Source organism: Calliphora vicina, chromosome 5, assembly GCF_958450345.1.
Source record: "Calliphora vicina chromosome 5, idCalVici1.1, whole genome shotgun sequence".
Taxonomy (NCBI): Eukaryota; Metazoa; Arthropoda; class Insecta; order Diptera; family Calliphoridae; genus Calliphora; species Calliphora vicina.
This window is the reverse complement of record NC_088784.1, coordinates 55,663,872-55,684,435: the sequence shown is the minus strand read 5'-3', so window position 1 is coordinate 55,684,435 and position 20,564 is coordinate 55,663,872. Positions and strand designations below refer to the sequence as shown.

General features: G+C 30.4%; 1 protein-coding gene across 1 annotated transcript in view; it reads left to right on the top strand.

The window, feature by feature from the left end:
• The window catches only part of LOC135962216 (GATA zinc finger domain-containing protein 14), a 69,115-nt gene that overhangs the window by 8,455 nt on the left and 40,096 nt on the right, over window positions 1-20,564 (top strand). Inside the window, exons 2-5 of the mRNA XM_065514022.1 lie at window positions 720-905; window positions 1,101-3,145; window positions 5,783-5,921; window positions 13,580-13,822. Of these exons, the coding sequence (XP_065370094.1) occupies window positions 720-905; window positions 1,101-3,145; window positions 5,783-5,921; window positions 13,580-13,822 (2,613 nt within the window). The remainder of the gene's footprint in view (window positions 1-719; window positions 906-1,100; window positions 3,146-5,782; window positions 5,922-13,579; window positions 13,823-20,564) is intronic.

Below are 20,564 nucleotides of genomic sequence, written 5' to 3'. Positions count from 1 at the left end.
AATACCATTGAGCCCCCTATTCTTGATTATTTCTTTACTGAGAAGCATATTAGCCAACTTTAATGTATATAAGTTAACTAATTTAACATATTAAAAAAGTACCGACCGAAACCGATCGGTTTACAATTTTTTAAAACCAAAACCTCGGTTTTGAAATTCTTCGGTTTTTTGGAAACTCTACTTTAAACGTTTATTTTGTACTGTATTTTAAAAAGTAGTTACTTTACCCACCAGAAGTAATCTATTGGAGAGTTGTCGGAGGAAAGTTTGTTGGACTGTTATGAGAAGTCTTTTTAACTGACTATTTAAGATCAATTATCACCCGTACATGTTAAAATAACTAGTTATGTAGCTGATCAGGTAACCAATTAGGTAGCTAGAAGGTAACTGATTATGTGATTCGCTGTAATGCGTTGACTACTTTGAATCAGGTATCAGACAGTATCATTGCAATCAAAAAGTGTCAATTGACACCCTGCTTATGACATACACGTTTTAAAATAACTAGTCACGTAGCTAGTTATGTAACTAGTTGTCAGCCTAAATGATAGGAAAAATCACTAGTTCGGAACAGTCTCCTAGAACTGCTGGGTATTTAAGTATTTTTATATACATATATGTATTTATTTGTGTGTGTGTGTTACTATGAATATTTTTATATGTATAATTTATGTATATTTATGAAACCAAAATTAAAATTGAACAAACACTATTTTCAGCTGGAGCCTGCTGGCAGACGGTGCTAGACAATGGTAAATGCAACGAAATATTTTCGTTAAATATTAGCAAAAGTGAATGTTGTGGCGCCAATCAAGAGTTCGCCTACACCGAACGCGAACCAACAAATGTTGAGTATTTTTTTGCGACAGCAATTGGAGGCGGCATGGAATGTTCACCATGCTTAGGTAGCTAAATCAAACCAAACAAAACCAAATACATACTTAATTATTTCATTTTGATTTCTTGAAAACTAAATTAGAAAAGTACAGAGCTTCTAACAATGAATTGGTTAAGAACTAAGCAAATCAAACAAGATAATTACATGAAAATCATTAATTCCAAGTAGAATCTTTGTTTTACACTCTTGATTCATTTTTCAGAAAGTTGTAGGAACGTCAAATGTGGGCCGAATAAGAAATGCGTCAAAAGAAAAGGAAGACCCAAATGTATCTGTGCCCCCGAATGTGGAGCAGCTAGAAGAAAACGTAAGCAACGAGAGCATTTAATGCAACAGGAGCAACAACCTCACCAGCAACATCACACTTTACATTTGATTAACAGTCATGCTAAAGATGATAACGACGATGTTGATGACGGTGGCTACTTTCCAGCCATCCGATCCTCAAATGACTTTAAAATTAAGATAGAAAAATCACAGCAATCACGCGATACACGTAGTTTAAGTAGTGAAATTACAAATGTTAATTTAGGTTTAGCAAACGGCAAAGATGCGATGATCAGCAGTGGCGCAACGTCATCAATGGAACGACATCATTGTAAAGAACACAATCAAAACCAAAGAAAATTAATACACATGCATCATTCACATGGACATGGGCAACAGCACCATACACAACCACAACAACCACAACAAGTACAACAACCAAACTATAAAAACCAGGAGCCAAATGGCAGTCGAAGACTTCTGATAACCGCCAATGTTGAACATACGGAAAAGCCCACCACTAGACGATTACAAATCTTTAGTAATGTAAGAACAACACATGCCAGACGGCATAACAAACCTGGTCAACACGAGGACACTGATCCCTCAGACTATTTTGAAGAGAACGATGAAGACTACAACTATAACGATGCGGAAGACGATGCCAAAGAGGCCAAAAACAAAAATAACTACAGCAGAAATATCGATAATGGTAACAACAACAACAAAAACAATGACCACGGCAGCAACAAGAACAACCGCAACGATGAATCAACAAGATTTTTAAACCAGTCTCCGTCTAGACATAAGCTTAAAACTAACACAAAATCAAACAATAACAGCAGAAACAGAAACACCAACAACAAAAATAAAAACAAAAACCATCATGATTTACAAACAACCAAAATACAGCAACATTCTAGCAAAAACAACAATACCCGCGTTAGACACTCTCAACAGAATGGACGTCATGCGGAGAATACTCTACACCATGGTCATCATAATCACAATCATCACAGTCATCACCAACACCAGCAACAGCACCAACCCCACCACCGCCAGCAGCAACGACAGCAAGAACAACAACATAATCACAACCAGCAGCACCAAAGCCCAAATCATGGCAGACATAAGCACAACAACAACACCAACAAACAACACCATAAACAACAATCCATTGTATTAAAAAAGCCAAAGAATAATAAGGATTACAACAGCACAACCACCAACACCACCATCACCAGCAGCACCACTACCAATATTCTCTTTGTTAATACTACAACCAAAGACAACAATGCTTCCAATAGTGAAACAGATGCAACTGCAGCCGATGCATCATCGTCTTCTCCTCTGCACCAATCGAGAATAGTTAAAACGGCAACAACACCAACATCTTTGAATTTATCATCACTATCAGCAGCAGCAACAACTACATCCAATACAGACCCACAACATACACAATCACAGCTGTTGTTGCCATCGTCTGCAACGTCTTCCTTTGCATCAACCACTCCTGTAAATTCCACAATGTCTGCAGATGATGGTGCAGCTGCCGACGATCATTATCATAGTCGTTTACCAAATCGCGGAAGTAAAATAGCTACGTCATCCTTATTATCAGCAACATCATCCTTATCATCATCATCATCATTGCCATCGTCTTCATCACATTCGCAACTGTCTGGAGTTGCAGCACGTTCCTCATCGGAATCGGCAGTTGTAACAATGTCTGCTAAAGGCGAAGGTGTTTTACCTCATGATCATAAACATCGAATTGAAATACCAATGAAAACAACATTCAACCACAATAACAATAACAACAACAATGACAATCAAATTTCAGCACTGCAATCGAATTTGCATAATAATCAAAAACAGCAGCAAGACCAACAGCATTACCAGACTCCATTGTTTGATGGAATGTCTGAACAATTCGATTTGATTGGATTTACAAATAAACAACGGCAGCAAATACTAACGGTAAGTTTTCTTAATAAAACCACAAGTAGGAAGTATAGTTGGTCAAGTCCCACCATATAATACCCTACACCGAGTATAGGGTACATAATTAATATATTTAAGGATTACAGAGCATAAATGAAGATACATACTTAAGGTAGGGTTACACTTTAGGCTGTCTTTGTATGAGAAAATTGTTTTTTCGAGCTACACTTTCGAAAAATGTAATAATCGAATTACATGCCATCTTGAGGGCTCTACGCATAGGGTAACATAGAGACGAGACGTAATTGTCAAAAACCTAAGTCTGTTGTCAAAAACCTAACTCTTGCAACAACAAAATACATGTTAGTCAATGTATTTTGTTGTTGTATCAGAAATATTATTTGTTGTATTTTTGTTTGACAAATAGGAGTATCTCGTCTCTATGTATAATTCTCTATGGCTCTACGTTTGATAACGTTTTTACAAACCTAAACCATATGCTTAATGTACAAGAAAATAAATCTTATAATAAATGATTAAACTTAAAATTTAAACATATTTTTTTGGCCAAAATTTGGCAGTTCTGCTCGTGATTTCAACCTGGTTCTAATAAGGCTATCTCTAGAAGCAGCATTAGTTACACTTTGAGAGGCCTCTGTTACCAGTTTAACACATCTTTCCACAGCTTGTGTGTGACAAGGAAAGTCAACAATTTCCAAGCTGTTATCTTTTGCAATGATTCGAAGGTCCTCATAAGAAATATGCCGAAGAACCAGCGGTGCTGTAATCCTACACTCGTTCCATATAATAATTTCTGTGTAATCTCCAGCAGAGAAGTTAACTTTTGGTGGTTTAAATATTCTGTGTTTAGTATTACTTTCATCTTCTCTAGCTTTGATTATTCTTTGAAATGCCAGCTCCCGAACGTGGTCAAACAGTATACTGACAATTATATTTTCCGGGTGAGCAAAAGGGTAAGCGTACTTACGTAAACTCTGAGCAGAGGCAAGCCACCTCGAGTGCGCAATTTTTCCAGTTTGTACAGCTTTACATATCTCATAAAGATATTTTTGATCCGTACTTAGTTAATCGACCACATTTTTCGGCAAGTCAGGCAAATTAACAGCCACAGCTCAAAAAGACACCGTTCTTTCATTATCACAAGTAGTTAATTGTTTTCCAATAAGTCCACAATATTCTCTAGGTCCCAAAGTGCAACCATCTAAAGTCACGAATAAATGAAGAAAAGGTAACTCATTGGCATGGAGCTCCTCCAAATATTGAATATTTTCTCACTTATCAGAGTCTTGTCTTTTCTTCCATCAAAGTAAATGCTTTTCATAACAATACCTCCAATGTCTTTTGAATTTTCTTTAGATACAGCTCTGTGTATTTTGTTTTTATCGATGACCAGATTTAAATTTTCGGTAGAAATTAAGCCGAAGTCAGTCAAAACCGCAGAAGCAGCAGCAGAACGAGTCGATAAACCGTATCTATCACAGACCTAAGCAACTGTTGGCATCCGCAATGTATTCCGATTCGTCATTGGAGTCGAAGGTGTATCTGTCGAAAGTGTGTTAGTGGAAGATGCCTCCGTTATCGGATACGTTTCTAGGGAAGATTCACACAATGAAATTTCATCACAATTTTCTGGAATAGAATCGCTTTCTTGAATAGAACGATCCTTTTTTGCTGCCCTTATGGAATGTTCAGTTTGTCTCTGCTTTCGTTTTATTAACCGAGCTGTTTCTCTTTTATCAACTCCACATATAACCATTTTTCTGTAATTTCTTTAATCCAACAAAAAACATCTTTCATTGATTGGAGCTTTCTTAGATTTTAATCAAGAACAAAATTCAAATGAAGTGCATTTGTAAGCAGCAACTTGAAAAAGCTTCTCAGCTGACTCCAAAAACCACTTTAGTTTATTTTCGAAACCATTTTTTCGTTTGCTTTTGGGGTATCTTTTCAAATGGAGGTACTTTTCGAAATAGGATTTGAGTACCTGAATAACTCGTTCCTTTGTTACGATAGGAATCGAAGCTTTGGTCCAAATATTGTCAATCTCTTCAAAAACAATCGCATATATATCTAAATTTAATGGATGTTTTCCATTATACTTTAATTTCATGTTATACTTAGTAAATAAAATATATTTTAGGACGTCTCTTATAGTTGGTAGCTGCCGATCATCAAGTTCCTTATATGGTCCCAATATAACACAAGTTGCCGCACTACGCCTCGAACTCATTTTTTTAAAATCACAAAGATCGCTCTTAATACTGTAACTAAAACTTTATTTAACTTTTGTTTTTATACCCTACACCACCATAGTGGGGAGGGTATAATGCGTTTGTGCAGATGTTTGTAACGCCCGGCTTAACCGACTCTTAGGCATTCGGCGCAGGTCTCTGCTGGTTAGTTACGATAACTCAATAAACATAGCATACAGACATTTTTGCTTGAAAAACAATAAAAACCATTGTGAAATATTAGGACATTATGACAATATGACATGATAAGAGACCTTGTGAATTGATCAAATATTTTAAATATATATTATCAGCAATTTAGTTTAGGGATTACTTATGTTAGGAAACACATAGTATTATGTTGCTTGTTTTGTATAATCTATATCTTTTAACTTTATATATATATTTATTTTTAATCAAGAATGAAGATAATGTGAAACCTCTAAATCCAGTGTGTGGAACTGACGGTCGAACTTATAATACCGAATGTCAACTGAGGAAACGAGCATGTAGAACGGACAATTCAAATTTGCAAATTGCATATCGTGGCCATTGCAGAAGTAAGTAGAAGATTTCTAATTTATTTTCAATTTAAAAAAAAAAATATTTCATGATATTATTTATATCGCGTTTAAAATACGGAATATTAAATCCATAAGACTTTTAACAACTTTGGACCAGCTATTCGACCCCTACTTAGAATACACACATGTAAATACAAATAGTCACGCAGCTATATATGTATGTAACTAGTGGCGACCCTAAATAATAGGTAAAATCACTAGTTCGGTACAGTCACCCCGAACTGCTGGGTGATTTTAAAACAAATACACTTTAAAACCTCGCTGGTAATACGATTTGATGTTCACTCGATCACTGACTGGTTAAGGTTCTCGTTACTCGTTTTTATATACCAGCGGCATCTTCTAGCAGTTTTCAGCAATATTTAGAGTGATTAGAATGATCATCCAGAGCTTTACAATTTACTTCACAATTAATATTGTCCTACAATATTTAGAATTCATTATCTAAAAACAAAACTTTTATTTTGAGCAAATGGTATTGATATCGTTATTTCCAATCGATGATAGTAAATTGAAGGCATTATTAATAAATGTTTGTTGAATTTTCCTGTATTCCTCTAGAAAGCCTTTGGGACAATCTATTGTATATGTACGTATTTATATAATAATAGACATAAGTAAGTACATATACTTGTATATATTTGCATAGATTCTTCCTGATCATATGTTTGTAGATCGTGTATACATCTACCAGTAGTTTACATTTATTACTAATTCATAGATGAATCTTAACGATGAAAATTATTTAATAATACAGGAAGTAAAAAAGTCAGTGGTTAAGAAATGCTAAAAAAGTAAAAAAAAAAACTAAAACAGAAAAGAAAGAATAAAAATAAAACAATCTCATCGTATCGCAATTTTCAATGTTATATGGAAAATGGAAAATTTCTAACGACAGTGTGTAATAGCTGTTATTGAAAACTTGTTAGATTAATGAACAACTCAGTGGTGTATTCTTGAATGCTTGTTGGCAACGTTTGGCTGTGCTTGATTGCATTGGAATTTGTTTTACAAATACGTTATGACCAAATGAATACTAACAAGCTAGTAAACTATGTATTTAGAAGACAACATGCTTTTGCATCTAAGAATTGCATGGTGGACGCGACGCGTGCCATAAATATACCAATCTCCAATGAAAATATGATAGACCATATACACAAGCCATACAAGTAGGGTTTTAATCCTGGGAATTCTCGGCACAAATTTCCCGGCAATTATGCTAATATGTCACTACCCAATTAGCGCGACTTTTTGTTTAAATTTTTATACAAAAATTAATTAAATTTTAAAAGGAGGAACGAAATACAGGGGGGGTTTGAAAAGAAAATCATTTGAATTTGTATGTGTAATATATTGTGTTTCTATTAAGCTTTCTTTCGAATCGAAGTACATATACAATAACCCCAGCACTCGTGGACATCTAAATTTAGATCCTACTAACAAAAAACAAGTGCTTTAGATACCACAAGGTTATATTTAATCCTATTATGACACATTAGTCATGTCTTGATTATAAAACAGAAAAAATAAAAAGCAAACAAATATATTTCAAAAACATTTTCTAGGTTGTTAATATAAAGCAATCAATTTTTATTAATTTATTAGCAAAACAAAATAAATAAATTTTTAATCAAAAGTATCCGGTTTATTTAAAGGAAATAAACCAACGTTTTGAAAAGGTTAAAACGTAACAATATGGTATTTGGCTATAATATTCCAAATTTACATTATAATTATATATTTCCGGAATTCTTGTTTACCCGGGAACATACGAACAAATTTACAGATTCCTGGGAATGACAAAAAGGTCGGAAAATTAAAAACCCTACATATAAGACATAGGAGTACACATAAGAGTACTACATACTTACATGATACATAAATAAATAAAATAGCACTGTTGCCAAATCTTTGCAATCATACGATTTTACGTGAAAATACTTAAAGAATATTTTTGTTCTTTGAAAATAGGAAAAATTTATTCACAAATCATATTTCCAAAATTAAATAAATCACTATATTTCAGCATGGACGCAACCTATTAATTATGAATAATTAGAAGTTGATGATGGAATGCGGGTGACTATTCCACATATAAAAGCCCTAATAGAATCATGTTCTGTCAAGATATTAATGTGTTAATTTTTACTTCTGTTTTAAAATACTTCTACCTTTTAAGCACATTTCCCTTAGAAAGCCATCGAATTTCTTTGTGAAATATTAATTTTGCAAGATCAGCGTATTCTCAAGGCACTAGTGTTTACAAAGTTTACAACTTTAATTCCAATTTGAAGGTAATTTTGATAATCTTTTTGCAATGTTCTTGCAGCAAGTGCTTGAGCAACGGGAACCTATTATGTATGGGATCTTTGTTTTGATCAACTTTGGAAATTCAGAACTCGAACTCATCATGGATGGTGTCTCATCAGTGAAAATTCTCAAATTAAAATTGGAAAATAAATTAGAATACATTGTTTACTCTTAATCCCTCATTTGTAACGTTTTGATAATCATAAAATTGTAACAAAACTTTAAATTTTTGTAAGAGAGAAAAATTTTTGCTTTTTCTTTCTGCATATGTGTATATTAGTTGCAGGAATACCACTCAATATTCATATATTGATGTTTGAATAAGGTTTTCATTTAAATACCATCGAATGAAAATCTTAAAGAGCTTGAAAAAAAATAAAAACAAACTAAAATTGTAGCTTAATAAATTAAATATCTATTTCTCAATGTTCTAAATTATGAATCATTTCTATTTTGAAATAGATCTTTGCTAAGGAGAAAATATTTATAAATAAATTTCATTTCGCACAAATTTCGAGCCATAAATGAACATTCTGCAGAATAAAAATAACAAACAAATTGCTAATATTTTTATTCCATTTAAAGTTTTGTTAAAAATTACGAGAAAAAAAATATATAAACTTTTTACATTCTATATCAACCAAAACCATCTAATAAGTCTACGAACTCAATTTTTAATGTTATATTGCATTTTAGAAATCTATATTTAATATTTCATGTCTATGTGATTTATTTGAAATAAATACAAAATTCCCCGTTTTATCCGTATTTATCCTTTAAGGGTAGTGTTATGAAAAAAATATTATATATAATGCTACAACACAAATTTCATTGCCTTAGAACAACAGTTACAAAAGGTACCAAAACAGTACCGAAAACAAATATCTTTACCCTCTTTTACCCCTTTAAATTAAATTTCCAAATATATGTTATCGATGCGGTTTTGTGTCTTTTAACATATCGGTATTTAAAATTTAAAGTTTGTAGATGATTTATTAAAAATAAACCCAAAATTCCTATTTTTATCCGTTGTTACCACATTGAAGGTAGACTTTCGAAAATGCACTTTTCTAATACATATTTTTGTGAAAATATAAATCTAAAATAACAAATTTATTGCTTTAATACAAAGATTAATCATTGTTTAAAAACCTTTTTTGTCAAAGTTTTGCAAAGAGATATATTCTTAATTGCAAAGGATCTATATTAGTTCCAAATTTGAATCAAATCGGTTCAGGCATGATTGCGGAACAAACTTATAAAGACATTTATAATATACATATACAGAGGTGGCCAGATAATTAGGGACAAAATTGTTTGCAAAATTCCATGTGATTCTCAATTAATTTTTCAAATATTTCCACAAATATATATGCAGAAGGACTGTTTTAACACACAAGTGTATTTTATTCAGCTGTGTCAATTCATACATATTCACCACGGTTTTTCTACAACTTGACCAATATTTTTTTTTAAATAAACACATTTTTTAACTTTTATATAATTATATTTTTATTATTAGAAAATATTCAGACCAAATTTCGTATTTTTAGTTCCACTTGTTTCGGTAATATCATGTTATTAACAGCGGATGTTCGCTGAGGCGGGTCTGCGTATTTCCACATAACTTTGTTCATATATGTTGTACCGATTTTTCCAAACATTTTTGAGAAACTAGAAACTATTAATACTAATTTTCATACCCCTAGGTCCTTTTGTTTTGGCACCATCTCTCTTAAAATTAATTCGATAAAAAAAAATGCAAGTATTTGTCCCTAAATAGCTGGCCGCCACTGTATATGGGTTTTATAAAGTGACACAATGTGTATGTACAAATTTAAACACCAAATAAGTTTAAACTCAGTAGTTTGGCATCTCTAACAGTTATAGGCATTTTTTCACTTTCAAATATCTAACTAATGGATCCTTGTTGCTATGCCATTATTAAAGCTAAAACGAACAATATTACTTTTGTTGGGGTTTTTTTATATTAGAAATATTATTGCAATTTACTTGATGTCACAGATGGCGCCAAGTCGCTTCATGCCACTGCAATATTTAATGATAAATTTGATTGTTTATTGGTTACAACAATTTCATTCATGATTAGTGACAACAACATGAACCGCAACACAAAAAAAATCTATAACTGAACACTGATTTTGTGGCCAAAAGTTAAATAATGTTTGAAATTTGAAATATGTATCTATGCGCATCCCCGTAAAAAAATTAAACAATTTGAATACAAAACAGAAATATTACAGGAGAGACAAAAAACGTTCCAAAATCCTTGATTTTAGATAGTTTTGAAATCTTTTAGTGCAGACTTATTACATATTTGGTATGATTTATAGCTACAAAAAATCACAGTTAAGAAGTGCGTTTGCATCTAATAGGTCCTTTTTGGGACTTAGAACATTTTCTGTTCGATATCAGGAAGTCGAGATGATAATAAAATTCAACTATTTAATTAAAAATTGTTTGGTTGAAATTTAATAAATAAACCAACAATTAAAATCGGTTTTTTCGAAGTCGGTTAACCGACAAACCGGATTTTTAAAAAGTCGTTTTTTTTTGGTTATGGGACGGACGAAAGAGGGAATAGTGTTTGTGGACATTGGATATTTAACCTAAGTATGCTTTCATAAAAAAAGGTTTTTAAATATATGCTTACGTTAGAGAAAATTTACATAGAACGGAAACTCTCCTGTCAAAGACCTAACTCAGCTGTCAAAAATCTAAGTGGTGAGAATGTATTAGTAAAAAAAAACTATGTGAAAACAAAAGCAACACTCGTATGTGTAACATTTTTGAGTAAATTTTTTGTTTGAGTTTTTTCATAGTTCTATGCATATTTTCTCTATGTTTTTATCCCGGGAATTCCCGGTACAAATTTCCCGGGAATTTTGACAATGTTTCACTATCCGATTCCCGGGATTTTTACTCGGGAATCCCGGAAATTAAAAACTGATGAAAATACAAAGAAAACAAGTTAGAACTCAATTTTTCACCAAATAACCGTGAAATGTTTTTTTTACATTTTTTTGTTTATATCTCGGCAATAATAGACCGCTTATTATTATTATTCTTTATATGAAATTATTTACATATATTATTTATAGAATTTATTTCTTACACAGAAAAAAGAAATTCATAATTGGAATGAATTTTGTAATAAATATTATTAATCGAACTTGACTTTTTTTTCCCAAACTATTTTCATTCAGAATAAGAACATGTTCATAAATATTGTTACATTTCAACCTTTTCAAAACGATGGTTTATTTCCTTTAAATTAACCGGATACTTTTGATTGTAAATAAAAGCCGTTTAGTAGTTTAAAAATTGTAACAACTCTTTATTTATTCAAAATGTACAACAACCACAGAATTAAATAGCCACTCAATGTTTTTTATACACGTTTATAAATTCTCAGAAATACTGTCACAATTTATAATGTACACGAATTTACTTGAAAAACACAACACACTTTAAGGCACTCAGTTGATGTTTATTCGAAAAGCGTCTCTGATAAACTCACTCACGACTGCAACCTCTGCCACTATTTATAACACTGCATTACCATCTAGAAAGCTCTATTTCTACAATGTTCCTTAACTGAATATTCGAATTCAAACAGCGTTGCCAACTTACGATCAATGGTCAACTGAAAGCTTTTATTTAATAATACCCACAGATATGTTACAGTATGCTATTACAGCACTGTTATTTGAAAGCATTATGCTACTTTTAAATCAGCCCTTAAAATCGTTATATTTGAATTCAAGTACAATTTCGGAACAATATTGTAAAATTGTACATGACGGAAATTTTTGCTTTTTTTACATAAATTGTATGCTATTTTATAATAAATTGCATTATAATTGTATTATCTGATGAATTATTTAAAAAATGTTTGCATAATAGACATATATTGGACAATATATTAAGATGAATTATAAATGTCTGAAACTTCAAAAATTTCATTAATCATAATAAACATTAAAGCATTTCATCCTTTTAACAAAATTTAGTGAATTTCGAGCATATTTTCTCATTTTGTAGCTGAAAATCATAAAAAAATAAAAAATTTTCAAAGGAAAATTTCTAACATTTTTGAACAACATAAAAATAAAAATTAAATTGAAATAATATTTTTCAAGCCTTCTAGATTTTTTCTGAAAACATAAAATATGAGCAAAATCATACAATTTAAGAAATTATTTATAAATGTTATTAATTGAAATCAATGAAATCAAATCATAATATTTATGTTGAAACTTTTTTAAGTATTGAATCATTTAAATTTTTTCAAATTTCTTCTTCAAATCCATAGCTTCAAAAATGTATTAAATGATTAAATCAAAAAAGTTTTTCTATAGCGAACGAGTGCTTTGAGTGCACGTTTTACATGTATTTTGTTTTTGTTACAATAACAAAACACATGTTAAATTTCCACTCAAAGTACTCGTTCGCTATAGAAAAACTGCACATTAATCAAGCAAAAAACGTTAACTCAATTTGAATTAACAAAAATTTTATCATTCAAAGTTTGAATAAATTCTGTTATTAATTAACTTCAAAATTAATTTAGTTTAAACAAAGGCTTTTGAATGAATCAAAAAAAATAAATATTGGGAATGGATTTATGGAATGATATTTTTTAATGAAGATTTTAGTGAATTAAGCTCAAATTGTATTAATTAATTCGAAGCACTGATATATAATAATTAGAACACTAAGTTTTTATACTCCATTTGGCTATAATATTCCTAATTTACAGTATCATTATATATGTATTTCGGGAATAGCCGGGAATGTAGAAAAAAATTCCCGGTTCTTGGGAATCAAAAAAGGTCGGGAAATTAAAAACCCTATTTTTAACGTAGTTCAAAAATAAAAAAATATATACTTATAAATACAATAGCGGTATTCATGATGTAGATCTCTTACCCTGGTAAAAGAGTAAATGTAGTTTAGTGACACAAAATTTTACAAATTTTAACGTGCCTTTTTAATTTGTTGTCGATAAATTGCATTTTTCAATTATGTTTTGTATTATATTATTTGTTTCTATAAAATTTATTTTAAAATACAATAATATTGAAAAAAAAAATAAATTGAAATACATATTTGTCAATAAATAGCTTTTCTGCTTTTTTACCAGGCCAAGTACACTACATTGTGAATACCACTAATATACCTATTTATTTGAAAAATAATAGTTGTTTTCTCAATGTCTGGGAAAACAAAACAAAAACTTTACTCATGATCACTGTAATTATTTATTGTTGTTGTTGTTGTGTTTTTTATGATTACAGCAACATGTAACGGTGTTAAATGTTTAAATGGATTAACCTGTGTTGAGGATCAGTATTCAATGCCACATTGTATAACATGTAAAATAGAATGCCCACAGGATGATTATGATAATGATGCTGTTGATGCAACGAAAGCAGTTTGTGGCGCCGATGGTAAGACATATAAGAGCACATGTGATATAAATCGTATGATCTGTAAAATTGGTCGATCCATTGGTGTAGCATATCCGGGACCGTGTCGTGGTAAGTACAAATATGAACCTCAAAACATATTACATTTGATCTACACCAGTAGATAGAATTGCAATAAGTGCAGTTACCTTATAAAATAATTTTTAATGTAATTCCAAAGTGCGTACAATTTACTTGCGCTAAGTTTTATATAAATTCACTTCATTCTTTAGACTTTCACAAGTCTAATGGAAGGTCCCAGCAAAAACTTCGTATAACCAAATAACATATCAAGTAATAGGAACTTATTGTACACACTACTTACAATTTGGCTAGAACAAGTACTTATTTTTGTTCGCAATGTTTAAAAACGAAAACATCACAATTTATAAAGCTATATCTTAGGGCTTAAGCGATTTGTGTATGTAAGTTTAAGAAAAAATCTTTGGTTGAGACTAGATCTGATCCCATGAGCCCGCCTAAATTAAGAAAAGACCACCAGTGAAGAAGATCATGCAAAATAATACATGAAGTTGTTGCATTTCAAATTCGAATTAAAGATTGAAATGGGGCCTGCGCACATCGGGGGAAATGAAAAAAGTGGAAATAAATATGTAACTTCTTAACCGATAGCCCGATTTTAATAAAAGTTTAACTTTTGAATTTGATGAACCGAACCTCAACGATGCCAATTTTTTGTTCTCCATCAATATACAAGATGAGACCTAGAAAAAATATTGCTATAGGTATATTATATATATTATAGTTAAGGAGGAGATATTTGCATTTAATTAAGATTTAAGTTTTGTTTTACCAACTTTAGTCTGGATTTCTACGATTTCTGGATTTTTTAATATACCCGAGATTACCCACATTGGGGCTTGATGCTCCGCCCCTTAGAGCTTAAAGTCCAAATCTCAGCTACAGCTACTCTATAGTCGTCGGAAATTCTATCCGTTAAGAAGTTACAGATTTATTTCCACATTTTTTTCATTTCCCCCACTATGCTACCCTTTGAAGAATTATTTCTTCTCAAAGCGGATTGTTTGATTTGGCTTTAAATTATTTTTGGCAGAGCATTGCAAGTATACATATTAAGGTGGAGCGATAATGTATGAAAATTTTTTTTGGTCATTAAACAACCTTATACTTTATAAACTTTAATTTATGTTGAATATAAATATTTTTATGTATTGTTAGGTCAATATAATTACATCCAATAATTAAAAAAAAATTTATTTTTACTTCAAAAATTAAATTCATATTTCATATGTTTTACAACCCACATATGCCGAAGTAGGCATTTTTATACCCAATCCACAAAATCATACTTGTGGCTTAGGAAAGTGGGCCTAATCACTTGGTTATTTTTTTTACTGATAGAGGACATCCAAGGCTACTAGACATAAGGAGGGCATTGGGGACTTCCACTCCCCCGTTTTCTAGAGCCATTTATTTTTATATTATTATAATGATGTGGGGGCACCTCTATATATACGATCTACCAAATTAAATTTTTTGTGTATATTTAGGAGTTAAAAACGTAACTTTTAACAGGTATTCCAAAGCGATTACGAAAAAAAATAAAAATCGCTCCACCCTAATACATATATCAAAAAAAAAATGAAATGAGTGTTGGTGTTAAATATTAAAGATTATGAAAAATAATAGGACTTCCCGTCCCATCTTGAATGCAGTTCTTAAATATTTTGTTTATTTACGTAGTCTAAAGTATCATTCAAATGAATTTCAAATCCGATATCTACATCAAAAGATATGAATATGGAAAGATTAAAATCTGAGAAAAATATGAATAAAATTAAAATCGGAAATTTGCCAAATACCTCCAAAATATTGAGTACAGGTTTGACGTACTTGATGCACTCATAATTAATTGAACTAAAAACTTAGTTAAATATAAAGAGATTTTAAAGTTCCTCAGCTAACTTTAACCTTTCGAATTAGTGTTATAAAAAACCGGTTTGTCGGTTAACCGAAAATTTACCTTTTTAAAAAAACCGTGTTTTCGGTTAACCGACATCGAAAAAACCGGTTAACCGTCATATATGTGTAGAAAACATAAAATGTCCAATAAAGTATATACAGCTTTAAAATTTGTAGTTTTTAGTAGGCCGGAATGGTTAATATTAAATAATTATAAATAAACAAAAGTGCTAAGTCCATTTTATTTTGTAAAAATTTCAAAATTATATCAGTGAAATGAAATTGAGTATAAATATGTTACTAAATATATAAATATATTGTTTTAATTATTGGTTTATTCATTAAATTTCAACCAAAAAATTTAAATGAATTTAAATATTTGATAATTTTGAAATTTATTATCACCTCGACTTTCTGATATGAAACAGAAAATGTTACAAGTCCTGAAAAATTACCTATAAGATGAAAACGCACTTCTTCTTAGCTGTGATTATTTTTCATTATAAATCAGGCCAAATAATTAATAAAACTCCATTATCAGAATTCAAAAATATTTCAAATCATGGATTTTAGAACGTTTTTGTCTCTCCTGTAATATTTCTGAAAATCGAATTTATTGAAAAAAGGTATGTACATCGAATTCAATTTAACGTTTGTTAAAATCATCACTAAGTTTTTAATGAAGCATTAGTAAGATTTAGCCTAAACTTATAGAATCATGTGGAATTTAATTAAATTTTACTAGTTTCATAATGTGCAATTTATTATATAATATGTGCAATATTATATAATATATAATGTGCAATATTTAAGTAAAGTCATCATCCTCTACTATTTAGAATCATTGTAATTCTTACAAATATTAATCTTAATAGGTTTGTATTGCAAATCAGCAGTTTAGGTTTTAAATCAGACCAATAATGTGTATACAATGAATATTGAAAATGCACAAAAACATGAAATTTATTAATTTTAGTCCCAAATTTTAAAAACCGGTTTTTATCACTCGGTTAACCGGTTTTTAAAATAAACATTTTAAATTAACCGGTTCGCCGGTTAACCGGTTTATAAACACTATTTCGAATGGTATACAAATTATTTAAGTTACCTTTAGAAATCTGTGCGCATTTCTCCAGAAAAAAATATTTTTTGGAATTTTTATCACAAAAAAAAAGAAAATACATTTGAGATATAAAATACATTTCCGACATATACATATAAACCCCGGTCAATAACCTGATAACTAGTTATCTAAATGTTAGTAAATTGTATCCCAAATTTTGAAAAAAAAAACTAGATCAAACCAAAATATTTGAAATCGGTTGAAACATCAAAAATAAACAAGCGTTTAAAAATATTGATAATTAATATCTGAGGTGTTCAGAGACCCCACAACCCTGCAACTGAGAGGTATTGTGAGTATTTGGCGTCAACATATTGGTATAGGGTATAAAAATAGCAAAAAACACATTCTTATTTATTTGTGACTGTATTTGCGTCTGGATATTTTGTTTGTTTTTCTTTTTTATTTTTCTCACAAAATTTGTTTGCTGTTGCCATTAAAAAACAAAATTACAAAGTTGCAGAAAATTGCTTGTTTTGCAACATATTATTGCCGGTGTCAATGTCAGTGCGGTTACAACAACGTTAAATACATAATACGATTATAAATTCAAAAGCATCCCAGCATGCATTACATTTGAGGTTAGGAAAGTAAAACATGTATCTCTATATTAAAACATTCCATTCTGAAATATTTATTTTAATAATATGATATGAATTGTTAAATAGTACACACACTATAACACTATAGGAAATTTCACCTAATTTTGTCACCATACAGCCAAACGGCTGTAATTTATTTAATACTAGCTGAACCCGGTCCGCGTTGCTGGCCTTTAGAAAACATCTGGGCCCTATTCTTCGTACATTACTGTGTCAATCGATTTGTATTTTATTGATTCGCCAGGCACTTTCAACTGTATTTGGTCATCGAGCTTGTTAACATCATAATTTTTTTGATTAAAAGTAGATTTCATATGAAAATTTCCTATTCATGCACCTAATATGCAAGAGTAAACAAAATTGCTTATTACAGACCGAAAATCAATAATCAGACTTTACGCTGTTACCCAAAAGGCTTTTCTGAAGATTCCGTGAAAATTTCTTCAAAATCGGTCCAGCCATTTTTGAGTCCATACCGAACATACATACACACATCCATTTCTATGAAATATATGGCATTATCGGTGTAATGTAAAAATTTGATTTTGCCACACCCTTCGCCCACATTGGAGTGTTATCCGCTAGACTATTCTGAAGATTCCTTAAAAATTTCATTAAAATCGGTCCAGCCGTTTTTGAGTTCATTCGGAACATACATTAATTTTTGTATGAGAAAATTCGAAAATCTTCTTTACGAAAACACCGAATGGACCTAATGTAGTATTATAGCTGTCTAAAACCATATTCACAATGGTCTCAGAGTCTATAACGGACATAGGTAGAAAAAGTTGTTGTATTTTATATACATATATAGATTTGCATCTGATCTTTTGATGAATTTCAAAAGCTTTCAAACGCCTATAACTCTAATGTCATTTTAGATTAAAATTTGATCATAGATTAAAATATTCATGACAGCTCCTCTAAATATTATTAAAAACTTTTCGCAACAATTACTCCCAACAGTAAATGAACAAAAATTAGAATAACTAGCGTTTTCGATCTACTTTTATTTTTCAATATTCGCAGTCAGACATTTTATGTTTGAAAAACCACATTCATTGGGTAACATAGAGACGAGACGTAATTGTCAAAAACCTAACTCTTGCAACAACAAAATACGTACTATTAAATGTATTTCGTTGTTGTATTATACATATTAATTGTTGTATTTTTGTTTGACTAATGTATAATTCTCTATGCCCACATTGATGACTGCTATTTTGGAAAATGTCATATCCTGATTTACCTCCATTTCACATCAAGTTAGGACTTATGAAGCAATATGTGAAGGCATTTCTTTCAAGTTTCCAGGATTGAGTACAGAAACAATAAAAGCTGAAATAAGACTGTTAACACGTTGACGCTCACCTTAAAATTGACAAATCCACCCAAAAACACACTTATCTTTTTTTGGTTAATTATTTAATTTTAAAGGTGTTAGATGAAGACTTCATACTTTTATGTTAAAATTTTGAATTTTCTAAAATTGTTTATAAAAAAAGATTGACGTCTATAGCCGTCATTTGTTTTTCATAATAACCATTTCTCTGATATACAAATGGCGGCTTTAGACGTCCTGGTATCCAAAGATATTTTTTTGAAATAACTGCAAAAATTCATGACTTTTATTAATTAAAGACAACGATTTCATACATTCAATGAATGATTTAGAAGCAGTATTGGTTTGAAGGCGCTTTCAATGCTGTTTCAGAAATTGTCGTGTTTTTCGAATTTTTGTTATTTTTTATAAATAAAGTATGTTATATGTATAAAGTTTTTTAAAGTTAAATTTTTTGGGAAATGATTTTTAATTGTCGAGAAATTTAGAAAAAAGTGTGTAATTTAGTCGCTTTCAATGCCATATATTATTGGGCCTTTCATATGATACCAATATTTCGTATACATTTTGTACCAAATAAAGTAAAGTATGGTGAAAATCGAGCGACATAAGTTCCTAATCCCCATACAAGGTCCCCCCCAGAAAATGACTTAAACATTCGTATTATAATAATTAATATCGTGATGAAATCGGCCATAAACAAGTTTTATATGAACATAAATCTTTCTACCATTTGATAATCGGTCCATAATTGAACCTACAGACAAATAACTCTAATGTCATTTTACAAATATTACACAGAATTTGAAATCAAAAGCAAGTATATTTATTAATATAATATTAATACATTTTTTATATAATACTAAAGTTAGTTGTATTTTTTAAAATAATTGGTCAAACAAGGTCTCTAGCAGTCATATTGTCATAATGTCCTAATATATCACGACTCGGCAGCTCGGCTTAACCGACTCTTATGCATTCGGAGCAACGATAACACAATAAACATAGCATACAGAGTAGTATTATTTTGCTTGAAAAACAACAAAAACCATTGTGAAATATTAGGACATTATGCCAATATGACATGATAAGAGAATTGACCAATTATTTTAAAATAATCCAAATCTTATTTTAAGTTGCTAGTTGTTGCAATATTAGTTATTTTGTGTAGATTTTTAAATTCTTTTAACGTTAAACTGAGCTGAGAACAAGTAAAAATATTTTTTTTTTTTAATATTTTTATTTAAACAAAATCAAAATTTTTTTTTTAATGTTTTATAATTTTTTTTTCCAAATTGTTTTTTAATTTTTTTTTTTAAATTTCTTTAATTAATTTTTTTGGAAAAAGAATTTATGACAAAAAAAAAATTTTTGATGAAAAAAAAATTCGGGTTAAAAAATATTTTTTTCCGATTTTGACTCATTGTATGTTCAACTTACTATGGTCTTATATACGTCGTTGCAAAGGTCTTTGAAATATCTATCATTAGATATCCATATTGTCTATATTAATGACTTAGTAATCCAGATATAGATCAAAATTAGGTCAAAAATCTAGGTTGTCCTAGTTTTTTTTCTTATATCTCAGCCATTTGTGGACCGATTTTCTCGATTTTAAATAGCGATCGAGCCGGAAGAATTTCGGAGATACTCATGTATGAATCGTGTATGTAAGTTATTTGGGGGCTTCGGAAAGTTGATTTCAACACACAGACGGACAGACGGACATGGCTATATCGATTCCGCTATCTATAACGAATATATATACTTTATGGGGTCGCAAATGAAAAATGTGGAAATTAC